The sequence below is a fragment of the Brienomyrus brachyistius genome, chromosome 16 (genome assembly GCF_023856365.1).
Source record: "Brienomyrus brachyistius isolate T26 chromosome 16, BBRACH_0.4, whole genome shotgun sequence".
Lineage (NCBI taxonomy): Eukaryota > Metazoa > Chordata > Actinopteri > Osteoglossiformes > Mormyridae > Brienomyrus > Brienomyrus brachyistius.
Genome location: NC_064548.1, coordinates 14,808,633 through 14,830,943, shown reverse-complemented (window position 1 = coordinate 14,830,943; position 22,311 = coordinate 14,808,633). Strand labels below are relative to the sequence as shown.

At 46.6% G+C, this 22,311-nt stretch overlaps 1 protein-coding gene across 7 annotated transcripts in view; it reads right to left on the bottom strand.

The window, feature by feature from the left end:
* Positions 1–1,770: 1,770 nt before the first annotated feature.
* LOC125710202 (glycogen synthase kinase-3 beta) overlaps positions 1,771–22,311 on the bottom strand; it is a 46,663-nt gene continuing 26,122 nt past the window's right edge. Inside the window, exons 3-12 of one of the 7 annotated variants that reach the window (XM_048979657.1) lie at positions 19,671–19,754; positions 10,225–10,278; positions 9,790–9,900; positions 9,079–9,209; positions 8,713–8,819; positions 8,130–8,227; positions 7,267–7,374; positions 4,598–4,817; positions 4,181–4,279; positions 1,771–4,003 (exon numbers count right to left, since the gene is read on the bottom strand). In XM_048979657.1, the coding sequence (XP_048835614.1) occupies positions 3,936–4,003; positions 4,181–4,279; positions 4,598–4,817; positions 7,267–7,374; positions 8,130–8,227; positions 8,713–8,819; positions 9,079–9,209; positions 9,790–9,900; positions 10,225–10,278; positions 19,671–19,754 (1,080 nt within the window). In that variant the 3' untranslated portion in view covers positions 1,771–3,935. The remainder of the gene's footprint in view (positions 4,004–4,180; positions 4,280–4,597; positions 4,818–7,266; positions 7,375–8,129; positions 8,228–8,712; positions 8,820–9,078; positions 9,210–9,789; positions 9,901–10,224; positions 10,279–19,670; positions 19,755–22,311) is intronic. The other 6 variants (XM_048979659.1, XM_048979658.1, XM_048979661.1 and 3 more) reach the window with 6 other exon arrangements.

The window sequence follows — 22,311 nt, the reverse complement described above, 5'->3', positions numbered from 1 at the left end:
CCTTGTTGCTAGCTACATCATTGCCAATGCTTTCCAAGTGGCACAGGTTTCCTGCATGGAAACCAGATATGACAGTTCAGTCCAACAATGCAGGAGTTGAAATCTACAAGCTGGTGCCAAGAGTCCCATTAAGTTGGCGTACATCAAATCCACAAAATGTTTACATGATATTGGTAAAGGTACTCAGACAGGACATGCCTTTTTAAAGACCAGAGACCTCTCAGTCCATTCAGACACGCAATCCACTCCAAATATCAACGCAACAAGACAAGGCACAGATGCATACTTGTTCATTTCCAGGCTATCCTATTCTTTATTTAATGCAAATTACAGTACCAGGTAACTATTTCTTTGAACCAAGTCACACAGAGGGACAAAATGGAAATATTTACAGGGAAGGGAAAACATTTAGCATACTTTCACAGAAAAAAGTTTATATTTAAAATGAAATAAAAATTTCAGTCACAAACAGGCATTCAAGTAGTAATGTTATACAGGTTGTTTTTCGTTATAGTTTCTTTTAAATCATGACAGCTTTTTTCACAAGTATGTGATAGTCTGTATATAACCCACAGTCCATTTCTTTTTTTATTTTTTAAGTATTTAAACTTTGCGTTTTTATAACGTTTTACTCTTATTTAACTTTAGTCACAAGAAGTGGTCACACGGTTCATTTTACAGGTCAGGTGACTGGATAGCAACACGTCTATGAACGCAAATATTACAAGCAAGCATTTTTTTGTCATGTTTTTAATTTTTTTTTTGTTTTTTTTTTTTTGGGAAGAGGCTACATGATATTGCTCCCACCGAGTGCTGCTGAATGCGTCCCGCAGATGACAGTCCTATAGTACGAAATGTTATTGCCTCTTTGCTCACCGGTTCACCGAGAAAACGCAGAGTCTCTTTGGTACAGGGTCAGGAATTAAATGCCGTGCCTCACACATGAACCCCCCTCCCCCATCCTACACCGAGGAGAGCGCGAACCCCCCCACCCTACGATGAGGAGAGCGCGAACCCCCCCCACCCTACGATGAGGAGAGCGCGAACCCCCCCACCCTACGATGAGGAGAGCGCGAACCCCCCCACCCTACGATGAGGAGAGCGCGAACCCCCCACCCTACGATGAGGAGAGCGCGAACCCCCCACCCTACGATGAGGAGAGCGCGAACCCCCCACCCTACGATGAGGAGAGCGCGAACCCCCCACCCTACGATGAGGAGAGCGCGAACCCCCCACCCTACGATGAGGAGAGCGCGAACCCCCCACCCTATGATGAGGAGAGCGCGAACCCCCCCACCCTACGATGAGGAGAGCGCGAACCCCCCACCCTACGATGAGGAGAGCGCGAACCCCCCACCCTACGATGAGGAGAGCGCCAGGTATCCTACCTGAAGCATTTCTTCTTCCTCTCCCAAAAGGACCCTTAGGAAAAGCGTACGCAAATAACACTCGGCGTGACCTCAAAATGATGTTTACAGGAATGGGAATTAAGGTGTAAATATAAGGTTTTAAAGGAGATAAGCTGATGAACCAGCAAAGGATGTGATCAAAAAAAAGCTCTGGAGGGAGCCGGCCATTCAACAGCACTCTGGGGGTGTTTCAAGGACAGAAGAGGGATAACCTAAAGAAAGCAAGGCACTCCAAACTATAGATACACTATACATGACTAGTTATTATTACAATAATATAGCTGGCACCTACTGTGCATTTCAGATTGAACTATATGGCTGGAAAATGCTCATCTACATTTTTGAATAAACGATTTCTGCCCTGAATCCCCCCTCCCCTGCTTTATCATCAATATTTTTTTTTTTTGCTAATTAACAGTTCTTGGGTCCGCATATTTACAAAACATACACATAAAAATAAAGTACAAGCCAGAATTTGGTGAGGAGCATCCGTATATACATGACACACGCGCACACACACGCACACACATTTCTGTTACAATTGTAAGACTTGTTGAAGGACTGTAATGAGGAGCGGTGGGTGCAGATTACAAGGTGGACCATAAGAACCGGAGGCATACAAACACAAAAGACTGAACACTTACTGACCAATTTCAACGCTCCTTCAGTAGAGGAGGGAAAAGAGGATGTCAGTAGGAGAAGCTGAACACTCCTCCAAGGCTGTACAGTTCCTTCAACTTGACTCCTCCTGTAGGAGGAGCAGGTACCCAGCAGCCATATGAAATTTAACCACAGAGCACACTAGCCAAACTTACAAAAGAATGCAGAGGAAGTTCAATCAAAATATAAATAATAAAAAAAAAAAATACTAAGATCCACCTTTGCCTTCATGCTGATCCCACTGTAGGTCAGGTGCTGGACATAGATTTGGAGCAAAGCCATATTAATTACACAGAAACTAATGTGAAACCCAATGAGAAGAGATCAAACTGCAGAACTTTCCGGACGTTGCCAGTCCCCCGTGCTAAGTTTCAGTTGGTTTTAACTCATTATTGCCCAAAGATCTTGGCGCAGACTCCCTTGGTAACCCAAGAGTGTCACTGGAGATCGGGAGGACATGGCAACTCCTGTGTAAGGCGCCCGAATTTTTCGTTCAATCAATGAAGAATCCTATTCTAAATAATTTTGTGTAAGAATTGTGATTCGTTTAGGATATCGCAAACGTAGCCTGAGCCAAAGGAGTTCCGTGTACATACAAGGAACCGTGTATCAACGTGTCGGCAGGAACAGCGGATTAATCGCGTCGCATAAATGTCCTGAGCGGGCCCACACCTCACCTCAGAATTTGGGTGAAAACTCCTCAGCCTGGTTCAAGCTCAAATCCCTCAAAGCTATGACAGATCCATTTAACCAAAGTCTAGACAAGTCACATGCAATAATAAATAAGTTGAAAGGAAAGGTAAAAGAGGTGCTGGGGAGGAGAGGTAGGGGGGGGGATTTAAAATCTATACAAATCTAAGTCACTAATAAAAATCAACACGGACTGACAGAAGCAGGAAATGTGCTTGCTGGACAGAAGACTCTTCCTGAAGAGACTCGAGAAGCTTCAGGCACCAGCAAATATTGCTGCAGAGCCATATCAGCTCTTGACCTCTGACTTCTGAACTGTAATTTGATATATACTGTAAATATTTTACATAATGCAAAGTAATACATGAACCGTATGTATGAGTACAACACGAGCACACGGATGCAGATGTCAATCGCTAAAAACTTCCCACCCGTGTCATCTCCCCCAGTCCCATTACTAAAAGAAATATTTAGTCCATCTTTTTTGAAACTGTGCACCATTCACAGTTGTCTAACACACTGGAATTACCTTCTCTGGGGTTGCCAGATTTTTTTTTTTTGTTAATGGGGGCTTTTTAAATGGTTTAAGGATTAAATATTGTGACCCTTTAATTGCTAAAAAGAGCAATAGCTTTCAGCCGATTATAAACTGACTGTGGTAAGAGTCTCCTAACTCAAGCCATGCACAAGGAGCTCTGAGAATGGGTCAAAGGTCACAAGTGGGGGAGGGGGGGGGGGGGGGGGGGGGAGGGTTTCTCCCAAACCCAGAGGAAAAAGTGAGAAAAGATAAATATAGCTACAATACTGCTTCAATAGAGAGATTGTCAAGGGAGAAACATGAATACATGTTGTATTTACTGTATATTTATATATTTATATATTTACTTATTCAACAGCCCCTTGCCACCCCCACGTCTCTCTTAGCAAGCACACAAATGAATAGCAGTCATCATAGTCGCTATCACTTTGTACAAATAAAAACACACGAATGAACAGGCAGACGGGGGTTGGGGGGGGGGGGGCACTCGGTCAGATTGGTTTCCTCCTTTTTTGTGGGTTTTTTGTGTGTGTGTGCGTGACCCCGCCCATCACCCCCGACTCCTCCCCAAAAGGCAGCCAAGGACGACAGGTGAGGCCTGGTCAGCGGGATGGGCCCTGGGGGAGGGGGGCAGGGTCTCAGGTGGAGTTGGAGGCAGAGGCGGAGGCTGCGTTGGTGGTCTGGCTACGATCTCCACTGTTGGCATCTGAAACGAGGACAGAAGAGACCCCATTAGGGGCAAGGGAGGCACCGGGGCAGATAAATATGAGGAGCCTTGGTGGAGAGCACAGAGGGTAAGGAGGTGGAATGGGGACCCCGGTGCCTTGAGGGGAGGGGGCAGGAAAGGGGCAGGGGGCAGGGGGCAGAAAGCCAAGGGCCATACCTGAAGCAGCAGAGGCATTGGTGGGGGTGGAAGCACCAGGCTGGCTCCGGGCGTGGGCAGGGATGAGGATGGAGGCCAGGGAGGGGTTACTGGACAACTCTGAGGGAGACGGGGGTAGACAGAGCAAGAGACCGTCACCAAACTGTCACTGATACACTGACCTATGCCAGTGACAAGGGCTGTATAATCAGGACACTTATGGAAACCTGAACGTGGAAACTGAGTTTAGATGGGAAGATTTTCTGAGCTGAGCAATACAATAATACCTGCTGTGTGGTGGGAGGTGGAACATGTAGGGCATAACTGTGTGTGTGTGGGTGTGTGTGTGTGCGTGTGCCTTTTTATAATTACATTGTGGGAACAAATTTCCCCAGGATGCGGTAAAAACCTTTAACTTTCGACCTTGTGGGGTCCTACCCTGAGTGGTGAAGTTGAAGAGGGACGGCTTCTCGCGGCCGTTGGGCAGCTTGACGTTGGGGTCCCGCAGCTCGTCGAAGAAGGAGTGCGCGCAGGCCTCCAGGGGCGTGAGGCGCGCGGTGGGCGTGTACTCCAGCAGCCGCGAGCACAGCGCGATGGCCTCGGGCGGCGTGCGCGGCCGGAACACCTGCGGGCCGCCCAGACAGGCAGTGTGTTGCCGCTGCACAAAGAAAACACCCACGCCAACCTAATACCTCACACCACCAGGGGGCGCACTCAAGGCAACCGGAACTACAACACAGGTTATTTAAATATTAACTCTATGCTACAAGGGTGAGGGCAACATGCTGTGACCCACTGGATGCCAGAAACAAGACATTTCATTCGGTGCAGAGCATGAGAAACAGAGAAAATGGCAGACAGCAGGGACAGGTACACAAAGAGCTTCCTGATGTCAGTTTCCACATGAAAAGGGACACCCTCTCTGTGACTGCGACTGCGTGCAGATCTTCACTAACTCCTCAAGGAGAAAAAAAAGCCTCCTCCTTCAACAATCACAACATTCTATTAAAGACATACTGCCTGTCATTCAGAGGGCCCAGTGGATTCGACTTAAGCATCTCTGAGACTATGGAGCTGAGGAACTGAGATAAGACCCAAAGACCATACTGCTCAGCATTATTCAGCATTCTACATTAAGCTAAATGTAGTCTTAATTCAGGTGTCCATTACAGATGGAGACACACAAGGCCTGACTTCAGATCAGTCATCCAGATTGATCAGAGGAATATGGAACCTCTTTCTTTCTAGTCTGCTGCAGGAGAGCAAAAAACAAGCAAAAAAAATAAAACTCCATATCCACAACAGATCACTTCCAGGAAGAGAAGACCACGCTTAACCTCCCGGTTTCTGAATGTCCTGTAAATCAAACTCGTATTTAGGACCATGACTGGTCCTAAAACTCCCGCCAATGAGACACGTTGACATGGACCCCCCCCCCCCCGGGAATGGGGAGGAGCAGACGGAAACCAATCTCACTCATTCTCTCGCCACAACAAAAGGCATGCGTCTATGTCTGTACCACAGATGGGTCTCTACTGCGTGATACTAAGTGCCTGAGAGCGATAACAGAAAACTTGGCAATGGCGATGATGATATTCAGGGAGACCGGAGCAATATGTGGGTTTCTGACAGCAAACGCAAGCTGGCACTCGTGTCGAGTCTTCAGCATCTCCCCGTAGCTCTGAATCAGTTTAAAATTTGGCAGAACTAAATACACAGGTGCGACGAAGCATAGCTACCAAGGAAGCCTTACTGCATGCGCACGCTGAACTGAATCAATCAAGTCAACCACAAGAGGGGGACACAGATACCAACGCGCACAATTCTAACAAACACCGACATCACAAATTCCCAAAATTAAGCTAAGCTTTCCAGCGCAGCTCCCTACACTTACATCTTATTTATTTAGCAGTCAGTATTATCTAAAGCGATACATACTGGGTCAGACAGTCCCTAGAGCAATTGAAGTTAACATCCTTGCTCAAAGGCCCAACAGTGAAAACACTCTGCTAGCACTGGGATTTGAACTGGCAACCTTCCAGTCGCAGGCAAAGCGGCTTAACCTGAGCCCCACGCTGCCCCCAAATTGAAACTACACTGGCCCGGATTCACACCCAAGCTTCCATGTGAGAAGCTAGAATTCTACCACCGAATCACCAACGCTCTTCTGAGACTGTAAAGCACTGGCAAGAAACTGGTCATAAGCCTTCTCCGAATACGTTCCTCTGAATCATTTTATTACGAGAGACCCTAGAGGATGGCCTAGGAGGAAAAACGTCAGAAGTGAGATAAACCAGCAGCTGGCAGAGGTCGATTGTAAGGGCTGATATCAGGGCCCGTTGACAGCTGAGCAGGGGTCATAAAACCCGATCCACATACTCGGGTCCACCCAGCTTGCGTGAACAGGCACTGACACGGACGGCTTCTCGTAAGCCTGCTCGGCACACCACCAGAACTTGCCTGGCTTTTAAGAGACACTTAAAAACACGCACATATCGGCTAAATTAGTGCAGCAGAGTAACTAGGGTGTCTGACTCAAATTTAATGTGCTGTTTAACCCATATAATTAACGAGAAACACATCTGGCTGGTCAGAGAGAGGCAAAAACCAGAAGCATTAGCAGTCACATCCACACCTGGACGTTAAACATATACTTCTAAAACATTAACATCTACAAAAGGTTCATTTAAAATGACTCATCTCAGTAAATGCCAAACTGGTTTATTAGTACCACATGAGTTAGCTGGCTTAATTGAAGTATCCAGTACGGCAGAACGCTGTAGCCAGCTGACACCTAAAACCAGCGACGACCTCCACACTAAACTGAGTAGAGTTACCTTACCATGCATCAACAACTTATTGATCTACAAACCTTCCATTTTCAAAGAGACCGACATCCACCTCATTCTGAGATCATAGTACCTCCCATAATTATGATAACCCATAAAAGCAGTGAGCAAGTTCTCAGCTGAGAGCAAGTAGAGACGTGGAACCTGGGTCTGAGTGAGCAGGGGGAGGAGCAGGAAAAAAGGCCAGCGAGGAGGTCGATGGAGACAAGAAGCCAGGAGATGTGGAGGAATGAAAAGGTAGTAAAAGATTTCCTGTACCTGCTGACTCACCTTAGTCCATGGGTGTGCCTTGATCTGGGGGAACTTGAACTCTGTGTAGTTGGGATTCATCTCACGGATTTGTTCCCTTGTAGGCGTTCCCAAGACCTGAGCGAGATGAGGAGAGATAAGGAGGACGGGACACGTTTAGCAGAGAACAGGTGAGAGCAAACGCGAGCACAGTGCTGAAATCCACTTAAATGAGTTTTAGGCTTATTTCTTAATTAAAGCTTGCTCCGAAGCCACTGACTGCACGGGAGAAAAAACTGCAAATTAACAAATTAAACTGTACACAACAGGACAAATTTCACTTGCGTGCAATAATTCACAACCACCAGAAGCACATGGTCTTTACCCTGCACGCCAACGTCCTGAGCTCACGTGAACCACACCAGATACACGCTCCTTTCCACATACAAGTGGAATTTAAATCAGATATGAGCAAAATAAATACACTCCCACACAGACGCATGCAAGATGTATATAACTAGACAAATATTAGGTTACTGATTAGACAATCTAGCTAGCAAGGGACACAATGGGTTGACGAGAGTTATAGGTAGAACTTGTAGTAAATATGAAAAAAAAACTCATAGCCAAATTTCACTTCTGTGTGGAGGCTGAGCAACTATATTAAAATGAACGTGTTGTGGGTAAGAAAGGTGTAGGACGACAAACTATGCAATGTGATGTGATGTGATGTGATAGATAGAGAGGATGACGTCAACTAGAGCTCATTATCCACCCTGCACTACCTTAAGAAAGTCACTGTCCACGACACCATTACTGACAAGATGAGTGCAAGGCTTTAATATGCCGGATGACGTAGACAAAACCTCAGTGCAGACGTCAGCTATTGTTACCTTGATGATCTCGACCAGCTGATCCACTCCGCTGTCTCCGGGAAAGATCGGCTGCCCGAGCAGCAGCTCTGCTAGAACGCAGCCGGCCGACCATACGTCTGTGAGATAAACGGTGGGGTGAGAAGCAGAGAAAGCCGTCAAAGGGACCTGAAAGCCATTTAAACAATGCTAAAGCAGCTCGACAGCGCTACACACAAATCGAAACCTTCAGCAGGCCCTAAAGTGCTTCTTCTGCAACTGTAGACGCCATCCTCAGTGAATCGGCTGTTTTAAAAAAGAGCTTTTCAAAGGCCTCGTTCATGACACTAAAATCAGTCGGCTCATCATCTGAGCCATGGTGCTGTAATTCTTTTGGACGCAGGCTGGAGGAACTTTCATGGAGATGTGGGTTGAGAAGCCAGAGAACTCGTCATGCAAGAGCTACAGAGCTAGTCCAGGCTGTTATGGTTATGAACATGACCTCTTCTGGATCAAAGTGCCTGGAGTTTGGGGTGAATTAGACAATTCACAAAGAGGTTCCCCCTCAACCAGTATCCTTCTCCCTGAGGCCTGACTCCCACAGAGAGAGCGGCTTATGACGTACCGATGCTGGCAGTGTAGTCCGTGGCTCCGAAGATGAGCTCAGGAGCTCTGTAGTAGCGGGAGCAAATGTACGACACGTTGGGTTCACCCCTCACCAGTTGCTTTGCACTGTGGGTGAGAAACCAGAAGGTCAGTAGCAGAGAAAGCCGTGGCCTCAATGGCCTCCTTCAGAATGAGATGCTAGGTCTCGTCTTCCAAGGATTCATTTTCTCGTCATCCGAGATAGAGAGACCTGACCAGAAGTCAAGAGCTTCTGCAGGTCAGTTCGTTCTCCTGATCCCCATACCAATGTAACCCCAATCCTCTTCTGTCTAATGAAACATAAACACAAGAAGGTCCCCACACTCTGGACTTCCAATCATCTCACCTCCCGAAGTCACACAACTTGAGCACAGCTGTCTCCGGGTCCAGCAGGAGGTTCTGCGGCTTGATGTCCCGATGGCAAATCCCAAAGGAATGGATGTACGCTAGACTCCGAAACAGCTGGTACATGTACAACTAGAAAAAGATCAGATATCAGCATGAGACTGGATTTCAATGTGTCTCGAAGAATTACTTCACTTACAGGTCTTCTATGGATATAGAGGAGCCCAACAAATGTAATATGTATATTGTGTGGCCTTTGATATAGGAGATGTGGAAAAAAACAGGAGTCAACATATGGGTGAGAGAGAATAGAGCCAAGTTTGCTGATCTTTCTCCAGTGCCTAATGGAATCAGTGAATGCACAGATCCCTGCAGGCCAGCTACAAAGGGGTCTGTGCCATGTGGAGCTATGCACGGCACCGACTGCTCTGAACGGCGGCTAATTGGGGTCGTCCTGCTGTGTAGCTGTGACCCACAGAGAGGCCTACGCTTGGGCACTGCAAAAGATTCCAAACGAAATGTAAAACCAACAGAATAACTGCTGCTCACCTTTGGTCTAACGACCGTAATTAGACTACCATCGTCTAATGACTACTGACTACAGCCCCCCCCCCCCCCCCCAATAGTAAATAGCAAGAGGAGATCTATGTGCTCCTGGGACTCATTAGAGGACGTCAGGGTGTAGCACGGCCTTGCTGAGCGTTAAGCATACCTTGACGTAGACTATGGGCAAAGTCTGCTTGGCTCGGCTGTAGTGTCTGGCCACCCGATACACTGTTTCAGGAACGTAGTCCAGCACCAGGTTCAGATACACCTCATCTTTCTGTGGAAGTTGGGAGAGAACAGGAATTAAGAGCACTTTCCTCTTGCTAGGAGGGATGGCACACAAACATCTACAAAAACACACTTTTTTTTGTTAGAGTGGACACACCGATACAAAGCACAGGTCCTGAAGGCAAGCAGCATTGCAGGAGACGACAAGTTAAGTAAATTGCTGTGTGAGGGAAGAAGAAACTAATTGCCAGCAAACTAACACATCTGTTTTTGTAAGCCACAAGGAAGCGCTGAGCACATGTGAGTGAGATCCACACATACTGCCCATTGCAGAAAACCTGCCAAACATCAGGTCTGCTTCCGCCAGACACACCTGAAAAACCGATCGATCTGAAGGCCTCAACTTCCTTCGGAAACCGCACAATTCCTTCAGACCCAAGAAAAAGAAGAGATATCACCCCGATCACATCGCCTGCTGCAGGAGGCAGGACAGCGACTGCCATCCGAAAAATCAAAGGCACACGGGACGACACACGCAGTCACACTCACATGCACGCGAACAAGCAGAGAATGTCTTCAGGTGTCCATAGAAACCATATCATCAAGAGAAGTCACAGGCATGGGAGTGTGAAACCGTCCACACATCCACAAGCGTCAATCTTTACCGTCCCACTAAAACGCAATTCCCAGAAAGAAACCCAGAGATAGATTTGGCAGTAAAATTACGTACGTGTCAAAATTAGCAACTGCGATAGAGTTCTAATGTGTAGGTGGTGCTTCTGGGCTACTGCAGAAGATGGAACTCCTGTTTTATATGGGGAAAATATAAAGATAGCTCTGACAGCATCAGTAAACCCATACTGAAATACACTGTGTTTAAGCTGCTGATTTTTACAAATCCAAAGCTACCAGTAGGCCGCCCCCACCCCCCCTAACCCCCCCAACACACACCAACAATAGGCCTCATTTATGTTTTCAATATTTTCAGTCTCCTGAATCGCTGACTGCTTGTTCATCTTTCATTTGTAAATTACACATTTCCTTCAAATGCCTGTTTGATTTAGGTAAGATTCTAATGTCATTAAGATGTTTTAATATTGCAGATGAAAATCACACATTTTTCCCTGGCTAGCTGCAAAAGCAGAGTGCCTCCTGGGAATGGGCGTTATAGGTTATGGAAGCACCTACAGTGCAAGCTCAGCCAGGCTTTAGTGTGCCCGCCAGAGCACGAGTGAGAACCTGCAGCGAGCCTGAGAACCTGCAGCGAGCCTGAGAACCTGCAGCGAGCCTGCTCAGAAAACGTGCACATTCTTTTCAAAATGCAATCGACAGGAAGACTTCATAAAATGGATTAGAAATTATTTAAAATGTATATAACCAAACAAAACAGCTGTAAAACCCTTTTCGCACTTTATGTCCCGCAAGTACATGATTTTTTTTTATTTAACTGTAGCTTGCATCCAAAGCAACATTTTTTGAAAAAGCAGGGTCAACCGCCAACTGGGGGTTAAGGGCCTTGCTCTGATCCTGGGGTTTGAATTAACCACCTTCCAATCGCAGGCACAGGGCTTTCACCACCCCCTGCAAAATGGTATTGCTGAACGAGGCAGGTGGACTGAGCCGGTGCCGTTACTGTTACAAAGCCCGACCCGTTCCCTAACCCCGGAACAGGTTCCCACATAGAACCTTCCAGCACTGGCCTGGCCAGTAGCCGCAGCCTCTCACGTGCCTTGCGGCCACCTCCATGTACAACATCGCCTTCCTGCTTACTCACAAGAGGCGGGCACACGCCCAAGTGTCTGCCAGGTGTCCAAGGTGAAACGCTCTACTGCTATTCGTGTCGCGATGGTCCATTCTAAAAATACAAGGGCAAGTGAAGAGGGGATGAGAGAAGGAGAGTAGAGTGTGCCAGGGAGAGTATGAACCCCACGGCTTTCTATTATTAAACCCAAAATGCCAGACTGCAGCAGCTTTTCAAAAAAAAAAGTGCCGCTGCTTTCCGAGAACCGGCAGAGTCGCTGTGACGGCTCTCCCTGCAACCCCCCTAGGGGGGGCCCGTGAGGCGCAGACGCTTGACCTTGGGGCTTCTCGTGAGAGCTGTATGACAGCAAGGCTGCCACATGCACCAAAAGATGAACACAGCTTATCAGAAAAGCCTCAAACATATGAAACAAGAAACTAGCAACAATCCCAGACCGAGTCCTCAAAAGACTCCAGTCTGGCTTCCATGCGAGACATTATCGTAAAGGATCATTTTGGAGTCAAGGCAGAGGTTGACATGGAATGATTTTTAAGGATGAAAATGAGCAGATATGACTGAAGGATGTGTGTTTCTGACAAGACTGGGCAAACAGCCAGTAAGAGAAGTCTATGGAATAGAGGAAGAAGACAGAAAGAGGGAGAAAAGACGATGGATAAACAGCTACAGAATATGGGTAGAAGATGGTAGCACACATCATGGGTACAGAAACATCTAGCTATCCACATGTCAACCCACACACAGTTCACTAAAGGAGACCTGGAAGACCACGACTTTGGTGCTGCTGTCCACCACCTGCCCTCACCCTATGGCTCTGAACGGCAGAGATGATGCATTTTCCCGGATGCATCAAAAACAGGCGCGTCGCTGAGTCACGCGTCAGGAAAATGTGACGACCTGCCCGAGAGGCCTGTGCTATGATGGAGGGGCTCGGTCAGCTTTCGCCAGAACGGACTCCAATGTTCACGTTCTGTCCCGAGCCCTGCAGGTCGATCAGAAAGCAGACTGAGAGGCCGGAGACTCACGGGACACAAGCGACTGACTGCCTAATCTCCCGATGGTGGGTGGACCCCCTCAGAGGTGTTTCACGTGTCCCTGGGGCAGCTGTGACCTTATATGTTTAATAACACCCCCTTAACCATCAAATCTTCCATATGAAGGCAGAGAATCTTGAAACAGCCTTAAACACACATTAAGTCGGGTCCCTCGCACCTCCGGCTCTCAGTGACAAATTAATATTTCAACACCGTTTTGCCAGAAAATAAAAACCATCCTATTGCCAGATCCCAATATGAAAGCCGTCTGTGATTATTATAAACAACATACTTGCAAACACCCCCCCACTCCCCACCCAGAAGAAAAGCATGGCACAGAGAATCCGAAGTCACCTTCGTTCATTTACGTATGATAATCTGACTGAACAACCTGGCATGGCAGTGCCACAGAAATTGGCCCAATGGCCTTACACCGAGTGCGCTGGCTTGGGCTGCACCTTCCTTGGGGGGGGGCGAGTGAGCCCCTGACGCCTGGCTGGCTCCCTCTGACAGGCAGAGCAGCTAAACGCCTCCTGACACAGTTCAGGCTCTAAAATTAGCTCTGCGAAGATGACTCACAACCACCACCCCGCCCCTCGCCTTGCTACGGCAACAGCAATCCCTTGGCTACAGAGGGCGAGACGGGAGAGGTGATTGGCTCCTAAGCGGCGCCCAGCTGGACACGCAGGAAGCCCATTGGTTCACAGGTGCACCCTGCTATTGGGCGACACATGGGAGCAGGTAGCGGTCTGCTGGGTTGGGGGAGGTGAGCGCCACTCTGTGAGGACGAGGAGCTGAGCTTGGTGATATTCTGTGCTCAAACTGGTGTCAGCCTACAATAAAAGCTGCCTAAGAAGGTATTTATTCTATATTAACCTTGATCTTACAAGGTATTTTCTTTTTTGGGAAACACTTTTTGACCCATTTGAAATTGTCGGGCAATTAACAACGAAGGAAATTCCTTCTAAGTAAACCTGTTTACACTTGTTTGATCCTTATAGAGGGAACAGCGGGATCTCAACTTGTCTAAGAACATTAGTTAACATTAGCTGATTGCTAGATGTCCTTAATCCAAATTCAAGAGTATAAATGTGCTTGTTAAACCATGACGGCCTCAGTGATGGTCTGCAAAACAGCATCTCTGTACATGGAGATCTTCTTGTTCCATGAATGGACTCGGGGGGGCACTATGGAATTCTGACCTCAGGTACTCCGCACACAGCCACCCCCGGTGACAGCGCGTTATCAGTTATCCTCCGCCGGAATCCAAAGTCACCCTTCTGCACAGGAGTTGCACGTTTTAACCGCGCTCTTCCTGGAACCCTGCCATTCCATTTCCCTGCTGATGCTGCTGCCACCTCACACTATTCCCTGCATCGGCGTACTCAGGCAGCCGACAGCAGAATGCCAGCCAGCGCTCGATAACGCCGGCATGGCCCCTTGACGCTTTGCGATGACAGCGGGCCCAGAAAGTGGCATCAGCACCTCTGTCCTGTGCACTTTCAGGAAGGGCATTTTCCAGCAATACCAGAAATTGAACCGGACCGTCCGGAAACAGGAAATGCCACCGGCTCACACTCGCGTTTCCGACCATGTGAAAAGTGGGACATGCGTAGCGGCAGTCGCCAGGCTGCCAGCAACTGGCTGGATCGCTCTCTTGTTCCTCAGCGTCTTTCGTTTCGCTTCTGTGCGCTGAAAATGCAACACACCCAGATGGAGGCTGTCCAAGCTGTACTGCTAATGGCTTTTATGCCCAGTTGCCTCCATAGATGTCACAAATTATTATTACACACCGGTTGAAATCAATCCAGAAAATCCTCTTCCCACAAGCCAGGGCACCATAAAAGCTCTGCAAAAAAGTGTTTTACGCCTGGAACAAGCGAGTCAAATCAATGACAGGGAATTACGCAGGTCACTGACAAATAACATATACTTAGGGGTTGAGTGTTCATTGAGTGCTGTTGTTTACCTGAATGTTAGGGCCCTTCGCTGAGGGTAGGTCTAAACTGAGGAGTTAACAGTTCATCAGAGAAGCTGAGCTGAGCATGGCTGTGGGATGGAGGACAGAAAACAGTCTCCTGACATTGTTGACCTTTAGCGACCCTCAGCTAGAAAGAACTGCCGGTATTACCTCATCGCGTGCGGCTGCTTTTGCAGCTAGCCAGCTAGCCCACAGCTAAAGAAGCAGGAAGCTGCAGGCACAGAGGGCGGCTCAACACAACGCAAAAGCAGAGGGCTTTCCTCTGCGTCTGACCACGTCCCCAACCCACCTGCAAGCTAAACAAGCCTCTACATCTCAAAACAATGCAAACACTACCCATCGGCATCCACCCTGCCTGGGGTCACACCACGAAAGCGGAGCTTTCTAACCACTGTCCAAACCTGGCACATTCATTTATTCACCTGCTCGAGCTCTACATGCAACCAAAAGCATTAATCATCCGATTTACAAAGAGCAGTCTGCTAGGCCCATTCTACAGCAATGTGAATATTCAAATGAAAGATGGAACTAGTACAGAATAAACTTCTAATCATAAATATCTGTATATTAATACAAAAGGGCAAACTCAACTCAAAGGGCAAAAAGCACAATTTGGATTATAGAGCAAATGAAATTACAGGTTGACCCAGGAGACAAAATTAACTTCAATCTGTGAGACACTGTAAGAGAAGAGGATAGGGAAGGAGCTGTTCAGGAAATAGCCTGACATGGACACTCACCAACCAAAACAAACTGCTGCTGGCATGGAATGAGGACATCATAGGACACAGAGGCCCACATGTGTCACCTCGGCAACCCCACTTCCTCTGAAAGCCGGAAGTAGCCTATCAGACATGACCTCACTGCGGCATTGGTCTCTGCCCCGCCCTTTTGTGCCCTCTCCAGACAGGGAATCATGTTTCCCACCCCACCTCCAGCAAGTCAGTGAATCACTGCTGCACAATGCTAGGCTTTGCAAGCCGGTCATGGCATCAGGGACAAATTGCCCCTGACTAGTTAAAAAAGTCATGTTTGCCTGCACAATGGGGTGTTAGTATGGCTGGCATGGCAGTCCAAGGAACAGAAAGTGGAAAATGCTGCCCTTTCGTTAGCTCGGCTCCACAGCCCAAGTTCTATACTGCCCTTGTTGCCCATCAGAACTACAGTATAAAAGTATTCTTCTGATACAAAAGCACACTTAAGATGGTAATTGAAAACAGAGGGAAAGACCTATATAAAACAAGTACCTTGACTGTAGTAAAGGGCTATCAATGAAAAATCCAGGGGAGGATATTCAAAGGTTCTTTGAAAAAGTGAAGGAAGATATGCACACACACGACTGTGTGTGTGTGTGTGTGTGTGTGTGTATGTAAATGAAACAACGACAAAACGATTTCCAAAAATGGGAATAGAATGACAGGATATAAAACAATACAAGCATGAGAAAATTAAAAGGCTTAATTTTGATTTTAAAATGGCAAAGGCTGGGGTACATCTAAGGTTCTTCTGGAACCGGTTCAACCGTGGACCTGATAATGGCTAAAAGCCTTTTCCATTTTTAACTTCAGCTTTAGGCACGACAAGGTGACCAGCTCCCAAGGATCTAAGACACTAACCAGGCTTGTACTCGTCAAACAATAAGTGATATATTTTGGGCCTAAGACTTTTATAAGTTTTATAAGCCAATATAAAAAATCAAACATAATAGTAAATGCCACGGCAGTTATTTAAAAACAAGAGTAATGGGCTTTTTCTAAGCATTTCTTAAAATTCTAGCAGCAGCATTTTGAATGAGTCACGGCTGTCTGATGGTCCTTTTGGGAAGGCCAGTCAGGAGACCACTGTAATTGTCCACCCTACTGGAAGTAATGGCAAGAATAAGCTTCTCCATGTCTTGCTTGAACATGAAGCCTCTGAATTTAGCTGTATTTTTCGGATGACAAAGTACAGATTTAGTGGTCGCTTTAATATGGCATCTGAAACTAATATCCTTGTCTAATATTACACCAAAATTTTTGATCTTGGTCATTGTCTTTAGAGCCTGAGAGGCAAGGAATACAACTAAATCAAAGCCTTCCCCCTTTGTTACCAATAAGAATAGTCTCAATCGTGCATTTGTTAAACTGAAGGACGTTTTGTTGCACCCAGTTGTTCATTTTCTCCCGGCACTCACACAGTGTCCATAGCTGCAGTCATTAAGCAAAAGAGATAAATAGATCTGGCTGTAATGTGCATAATTCTTGAAGAATCTGGCCAAGCAGAAGCATATAAAGGCAAAATAAAATATTCCCAAGAATTGATTCCTGGGGGACACCAATTCACTTATTCGGATCTGGCAATAGTAACAAAATAACCCTCGACTTCTAAATCAATTCTGAACAATGTCAAAATTAATCCAAATAGCCAGGCCCAGTTTTCCAACCTGTCGAGTCAACAACAAAAGTTGCCTGAAGGTCCAAAAACACTAGAACTTGTACCTGCATCAGTATTCAGGTGAGTATCATTTAGCACTTTTATGAGAGCAGTTTCAGGACTGTGGTGTGACTAAAAGTTGTCCAGAGCCACCAAAAAGAAAAGTTCTAGCTCTACCTGCCTGTAAAGAACTTCATCAATAACCTTGCTGATGAGGGGCAGATTTGAAATGGGTCAATAATTTTTTAGTTTGGAAAGAACCAGGTTTGTCTTTTCAGGTGTTTTTTTCCAAATGTGTTTTTTAATAACACAGGAAAAACTCATAGAAATGAACGACTGAATATTTGTAATCAACCCACTGCTACACAAGAAAACAGACAGCAGGCAGATCGTAGCTGTAACTACTTCAAGAGTTTGGCACTCAAGAGGACTAAATCCAGACATGACAACCATATTATTTTAGTGCGGTGATCAGTCATAAGACCTGGAAGGGTTGGGGTGGTCAGTCCAGCTCCTTGAGCTCATGGTGTATCACTGCATAGCTGCAATGACAGAGTTTAGGGAAATTTGGCTGCCAACGACAAGCAAAATTCCTCAGAGTGGAAAACGGGAAGCAAGGCCCACATAGCTCTGTGTTAGACAGGAACTATTTAAAAATAGCCAAAATGGCAACGGGGCTGTGTAAGTGACAAACACTATCACTACAGACCTGCCAAGTCAATGTTGGGGTGGGTTGATGCCACAGCAAGACCTAAACATTCTCCCTTAATGCCGTCATACTGATGCCGCCTGTATGCTGCCATCAAGTCCGGCTTAACACTCGTGGCAGGGCGAGCAATCCTTAGTCAGAATCGGCAATGGAACAGTGATAAGCCAGAAGTCAAGTTGACCTGCACATCCCATAACTCTAGTGGAGAGTGTTTAGTAACCCAAATCCCCAGGAGAACAGCTGAGGTCAGCAGGTTTCTACAGTGCAACATACTTCACAAGCTTTCCAAAGTAATTAGAGTGACCTCCGACCTCACGGGTGACATTTTGTTTCTCGTGATTTATTTGTCCAGGTCAACGAAATGGTAACAAGTAAGGGGAGACCTGCAAATGGGAAGTTCTGGCCTGCCACTGTCTTACAAGTATGCTGGCAGAGCAGAAACTGTTCACACTGTGCCAAGACCAGCTGCCAATCCTGGGTATTTGAGGGCAAACACAGGTGGGGCAGGAACTGTGGTGTGGGGGGTCAGGTCAGCTAATCGTCCTGCAAAAAACCCTGGGATGACTACCTGCTGCAAACCAGATGGCAAAGGCAACTATAGACATTTCCACCTAAGCAAAATGAAAACCCTACTTGCTTTAAATTGCGCTCTAAGCATATAACATGAAACACCGATGCAGCGCCAATGCGGCATCTGAATGCAGCATCACCACCCACACACTCTCTCATCACTGACTCCAAGTTGCAACTAAAGTTCAAGCCCCTAGTGCAGACCCGTAGATATCAGATGATTTAGGATGTCATTATCAGTGTCATCCATCCCCTCCATCCCTGCTAGTGACTTGTTAACAGCCATTACTAACCGGAACTGCATTTTATGGGCTTGCTGATTCTCTACCACTGCAATCACCTAGCAGACTGGGCTTCCAGAACATACCAGGACTGCCAAGTCAATCAAATCCCTGGTCCTATGCAAAATAACACACTTAGAACTCCATGAATCTCCAGATTTCAGAAATACCTCACTAATACAAAACTGCTGCTATTCATATTAAGTCATGTTCTTCTTACAATCACAAAACAAAATAAGAATGTACCATACACGTATTTAAAATATGAATATCCGACACGACTGAAGCACTAAACATATAATCTTTTAGCCATTTTGGCAAGGTGCATCACTGTGGATGAGAATGATTTTGCTTGAAGAATGTCAGATGGATGTAAAAAAACAAATAGCGTTCACACGTCACCCTCCCTCTCAGAAAACACCCCTGAATCATAATCTGAAACATTAGTGCATGCAACAGGCAAGGCACTAAGTAGAGCGAGACTCTACCAGGATCCGAAAGAGGCTTACGAATACCACTTGCAGCTCCTAGCCGCTCTGACTGAGAGGAAGCTCTCGCCAGCAAAACGCCTCGCCGCTCCGGAAACTGAAAAACGTCATCGGTCGGCTGCTGGGAACCGAGCCCGACGAGGACAGGAAGGAAACGGCGAGAACAGCAGGGTTCACACACTTTTTACAGTCACATGTACTTGCATGAGCGTGCGCATGCATGCACACACACACACAAACACATGCACACACAAAATGTTCCCTCAAGGGCAAAACCTAATGAAAAACGTATGCGAGGACCTCAAAGGGTCCCATTATGGAAAATTTATTAGCAAACCATCTGATCAGGCTGATTAGACTGTAATCTCAAGTTGCATTACAGATTGGGTCATTAGAGAAGTAGGGGAAAGGCTTTGAACACTTGGGTAATTCATGCAATTGCAGGCACCGTGCACAGCGGGACAAACACAGGACGTACACTGACCCAGGTAACTACACCTTTCCCTTCATCTACTATTTGTTCCCAGGGTCTTCCACAGCACTTTCTGCCAGAAACATGGTAACCTCAGTGTGGCCTGGACTCACCTTGTCTCCACTGGAGTAGAAGAAGTACCGCAAGCGCACAATGTTGCAGTGGTCCAGCTTCCTCATGATCTGAAGCTCACGATTCTGAAAGGAATGGGAGAACATGGTCAATACAGGGTGTGGGGGACAAGGGGGGCAATCAGAGAAGGCTTCAGGTTTACTGAAGCCAAGACATCAATGTTCAAGCTCCAATGTCCCCAACCAGCCTTGAGTTTTTTCAAAGAGGGATAAGTGACATGAGGGGGTGAAATTTATCTACCTGTGAATTCTCTGCTCTGAGATGATGTAGGAACTCAGGCGTCGCACAAACCTTCCGTAAACAATTACATCAGCTTATCCTGTAAAAGCATATTTTAAATCTCACCGTTTCACAAACATAGCTCCCTCAAAAATACTGCGACCAGGACGGAGTTACGAGATAAATCCCCCTAAATCGAAACACACACCAATTCAAAGTGTCTCCAAAATCCCAAAGATGGGTGTGAAATAGGAGCATGAAAAGGAGTGACGGCTCCGATCCCATAACATGCAGTTGACCACATTCTGGCCCTTGGCTGGCTCAGCTGCCCTTTGAAGCACACACACACCGAAGGAATTCCGGCTCCTTCCATAGGGCTGGTGTTGATTAATACCATGTTTACTAGAGCTGAGCCATGTTTTCCACTGGAAACGCCACTCCAGCGTGATTCAAGCAAAGGAATACATTCTCCTAAGGCACACACTGTCCCGATCACTAAACTTACTGACGGTGAAAAGAGGAGCACCGAAAATACTGAATCTAATGAAGTTGTGTAAAATACATAATGCTTTAACAGCTAAATTATTACATCATACATATGATCGTTGTGTGAATTGCCTCAAGGTTGCAAAATGAGGGGGAGCCTACCTAGCCTGGCCTGTGGGGGTCCCCTGACAGCTTTAGGATTGGTGGCATAAAAAAGATGAATTTGGACAGAGATGCTAATCCCTTTCAGGGTGGGGGGAATTCATTCAGTGTGTTTTCAGCATTATGGCAACCCGCCCCCGTTGGGCCAGTGCTTACATGAGCAGTGAGAAGATCTAGACTGAGCGATGATCACACACACATATGGTTACTTAATGGCCCGACACAACCCCACAGCTTTCTTACAAACAGCATTAAACAGCGAATGTGCTCTTCCTCCTCCAGGTGTGAAATCGCAACCTGAATGTTTATTTCAGGACCCCCGGTGACGTCATGGTCTTTGCTGGCACGACAATGTCAGAGATCGACTCTGGTAACTTAACATACAAAGTCACATGGCAACTATCAACAGTTTAATATCGGCTCCAACGGTCAAACATTACAACATGCTGACTCAGGAGGAGGGCAATGGTTGGGAGGCGATTTTAATGCAGAACCAGAAGTCAGGGTAAGTGTGTTCACATATGAAGCAGAATGAGATAGTCTTACCAGAGAGACCAACCATACATGCTAATTAAATCCGATGACTGACCACAAGTCATCATGCGAGGGTTGTGACCACATCTTGGGTTGGGGGGCACTAGATCTCTCTTTTTTTCTTTTTTTACTTGACTTTTTTTTTTTTTTCACAGAACATGCTCTCTACAGCTCGCTGGCAGTGGGAATTCTGGCATGGTGGGTTGTAGACTGTTGGACAACGTTCTTTAAACATTTCTATACATCAGAGTTGATGAGGCGAGGGTGTGGTGTGTTTCTGTGGATATGCGTGGGAGAATCGCTGAGTAAGCAGGGTGGGGGGTGTGATTATGTACATCTCTGCGTCAAACTTGAACCTCATTCTCAGCAGAGATCAGTCATGATGATATTCACTTGCACATCTCTCTCTCTCTCTCTCATGCACACTTTGGCACATTTTTTAGATTTTCAATATTTCTTTGAAACAATAAAATATTTACACGCCAAAGGACCTTCCTTTTTACAGAAACCCCCATAACACCAATCTGTCAGGTTTTATGCTCTCTGTGGAAATATCTAGGCAGTGCACAGTGGTCTGGAGATCCAACAAAAAGCATGTGACCAAAGTCTTAGAACCAAGGGGGCAGGATATTCCTGAAGAGTGGAAGACACCCTGCAGGTCTGAAGTCAGTACCCCAGGCCCACCGCATCCAGCTTTTTCCCTGGACACTATATAGGAGATCTTTGCTGTCAGGAGACCGGCTAGTGATTAGTCTTTCACCACTGGAAACCAGGGCCATTTTTTTGGCTGTAGTCTTCAAAGACCTCCGACCTTGAAGACCTTGCAATCTAAAGACCTCACCTGACCTTTCACAGCAGGGATCCATAGGACGGAACCATCAGTGTAATAAAGAACTGCACCACTGAACTTCACGATCCCTGCCAGATACAGAAAGTCTCCTGAGCAGACAGGGTGCTGTATGCTAACGTACAGACGGAATTCCTGCGTCCTGAGGTGCTGAAGGGACCCACCAGCTGACAAAGGAGGAGCCTTAAGCAGGGTGTGTATGGAAACCCTGCTGGGACACACCTCACATTCTTCTCTTACACTAATGCTGCAAAGGCCATGTGTGGGCGGATAAGGCAGGACTCAATGAGGACTTTGTGTGTTAGAGAACACGCATGTTTGTGTCTACAAAGTATTTTTTTTTTGGGGGGGGGGGGGGTTTCTATTCACTGAAG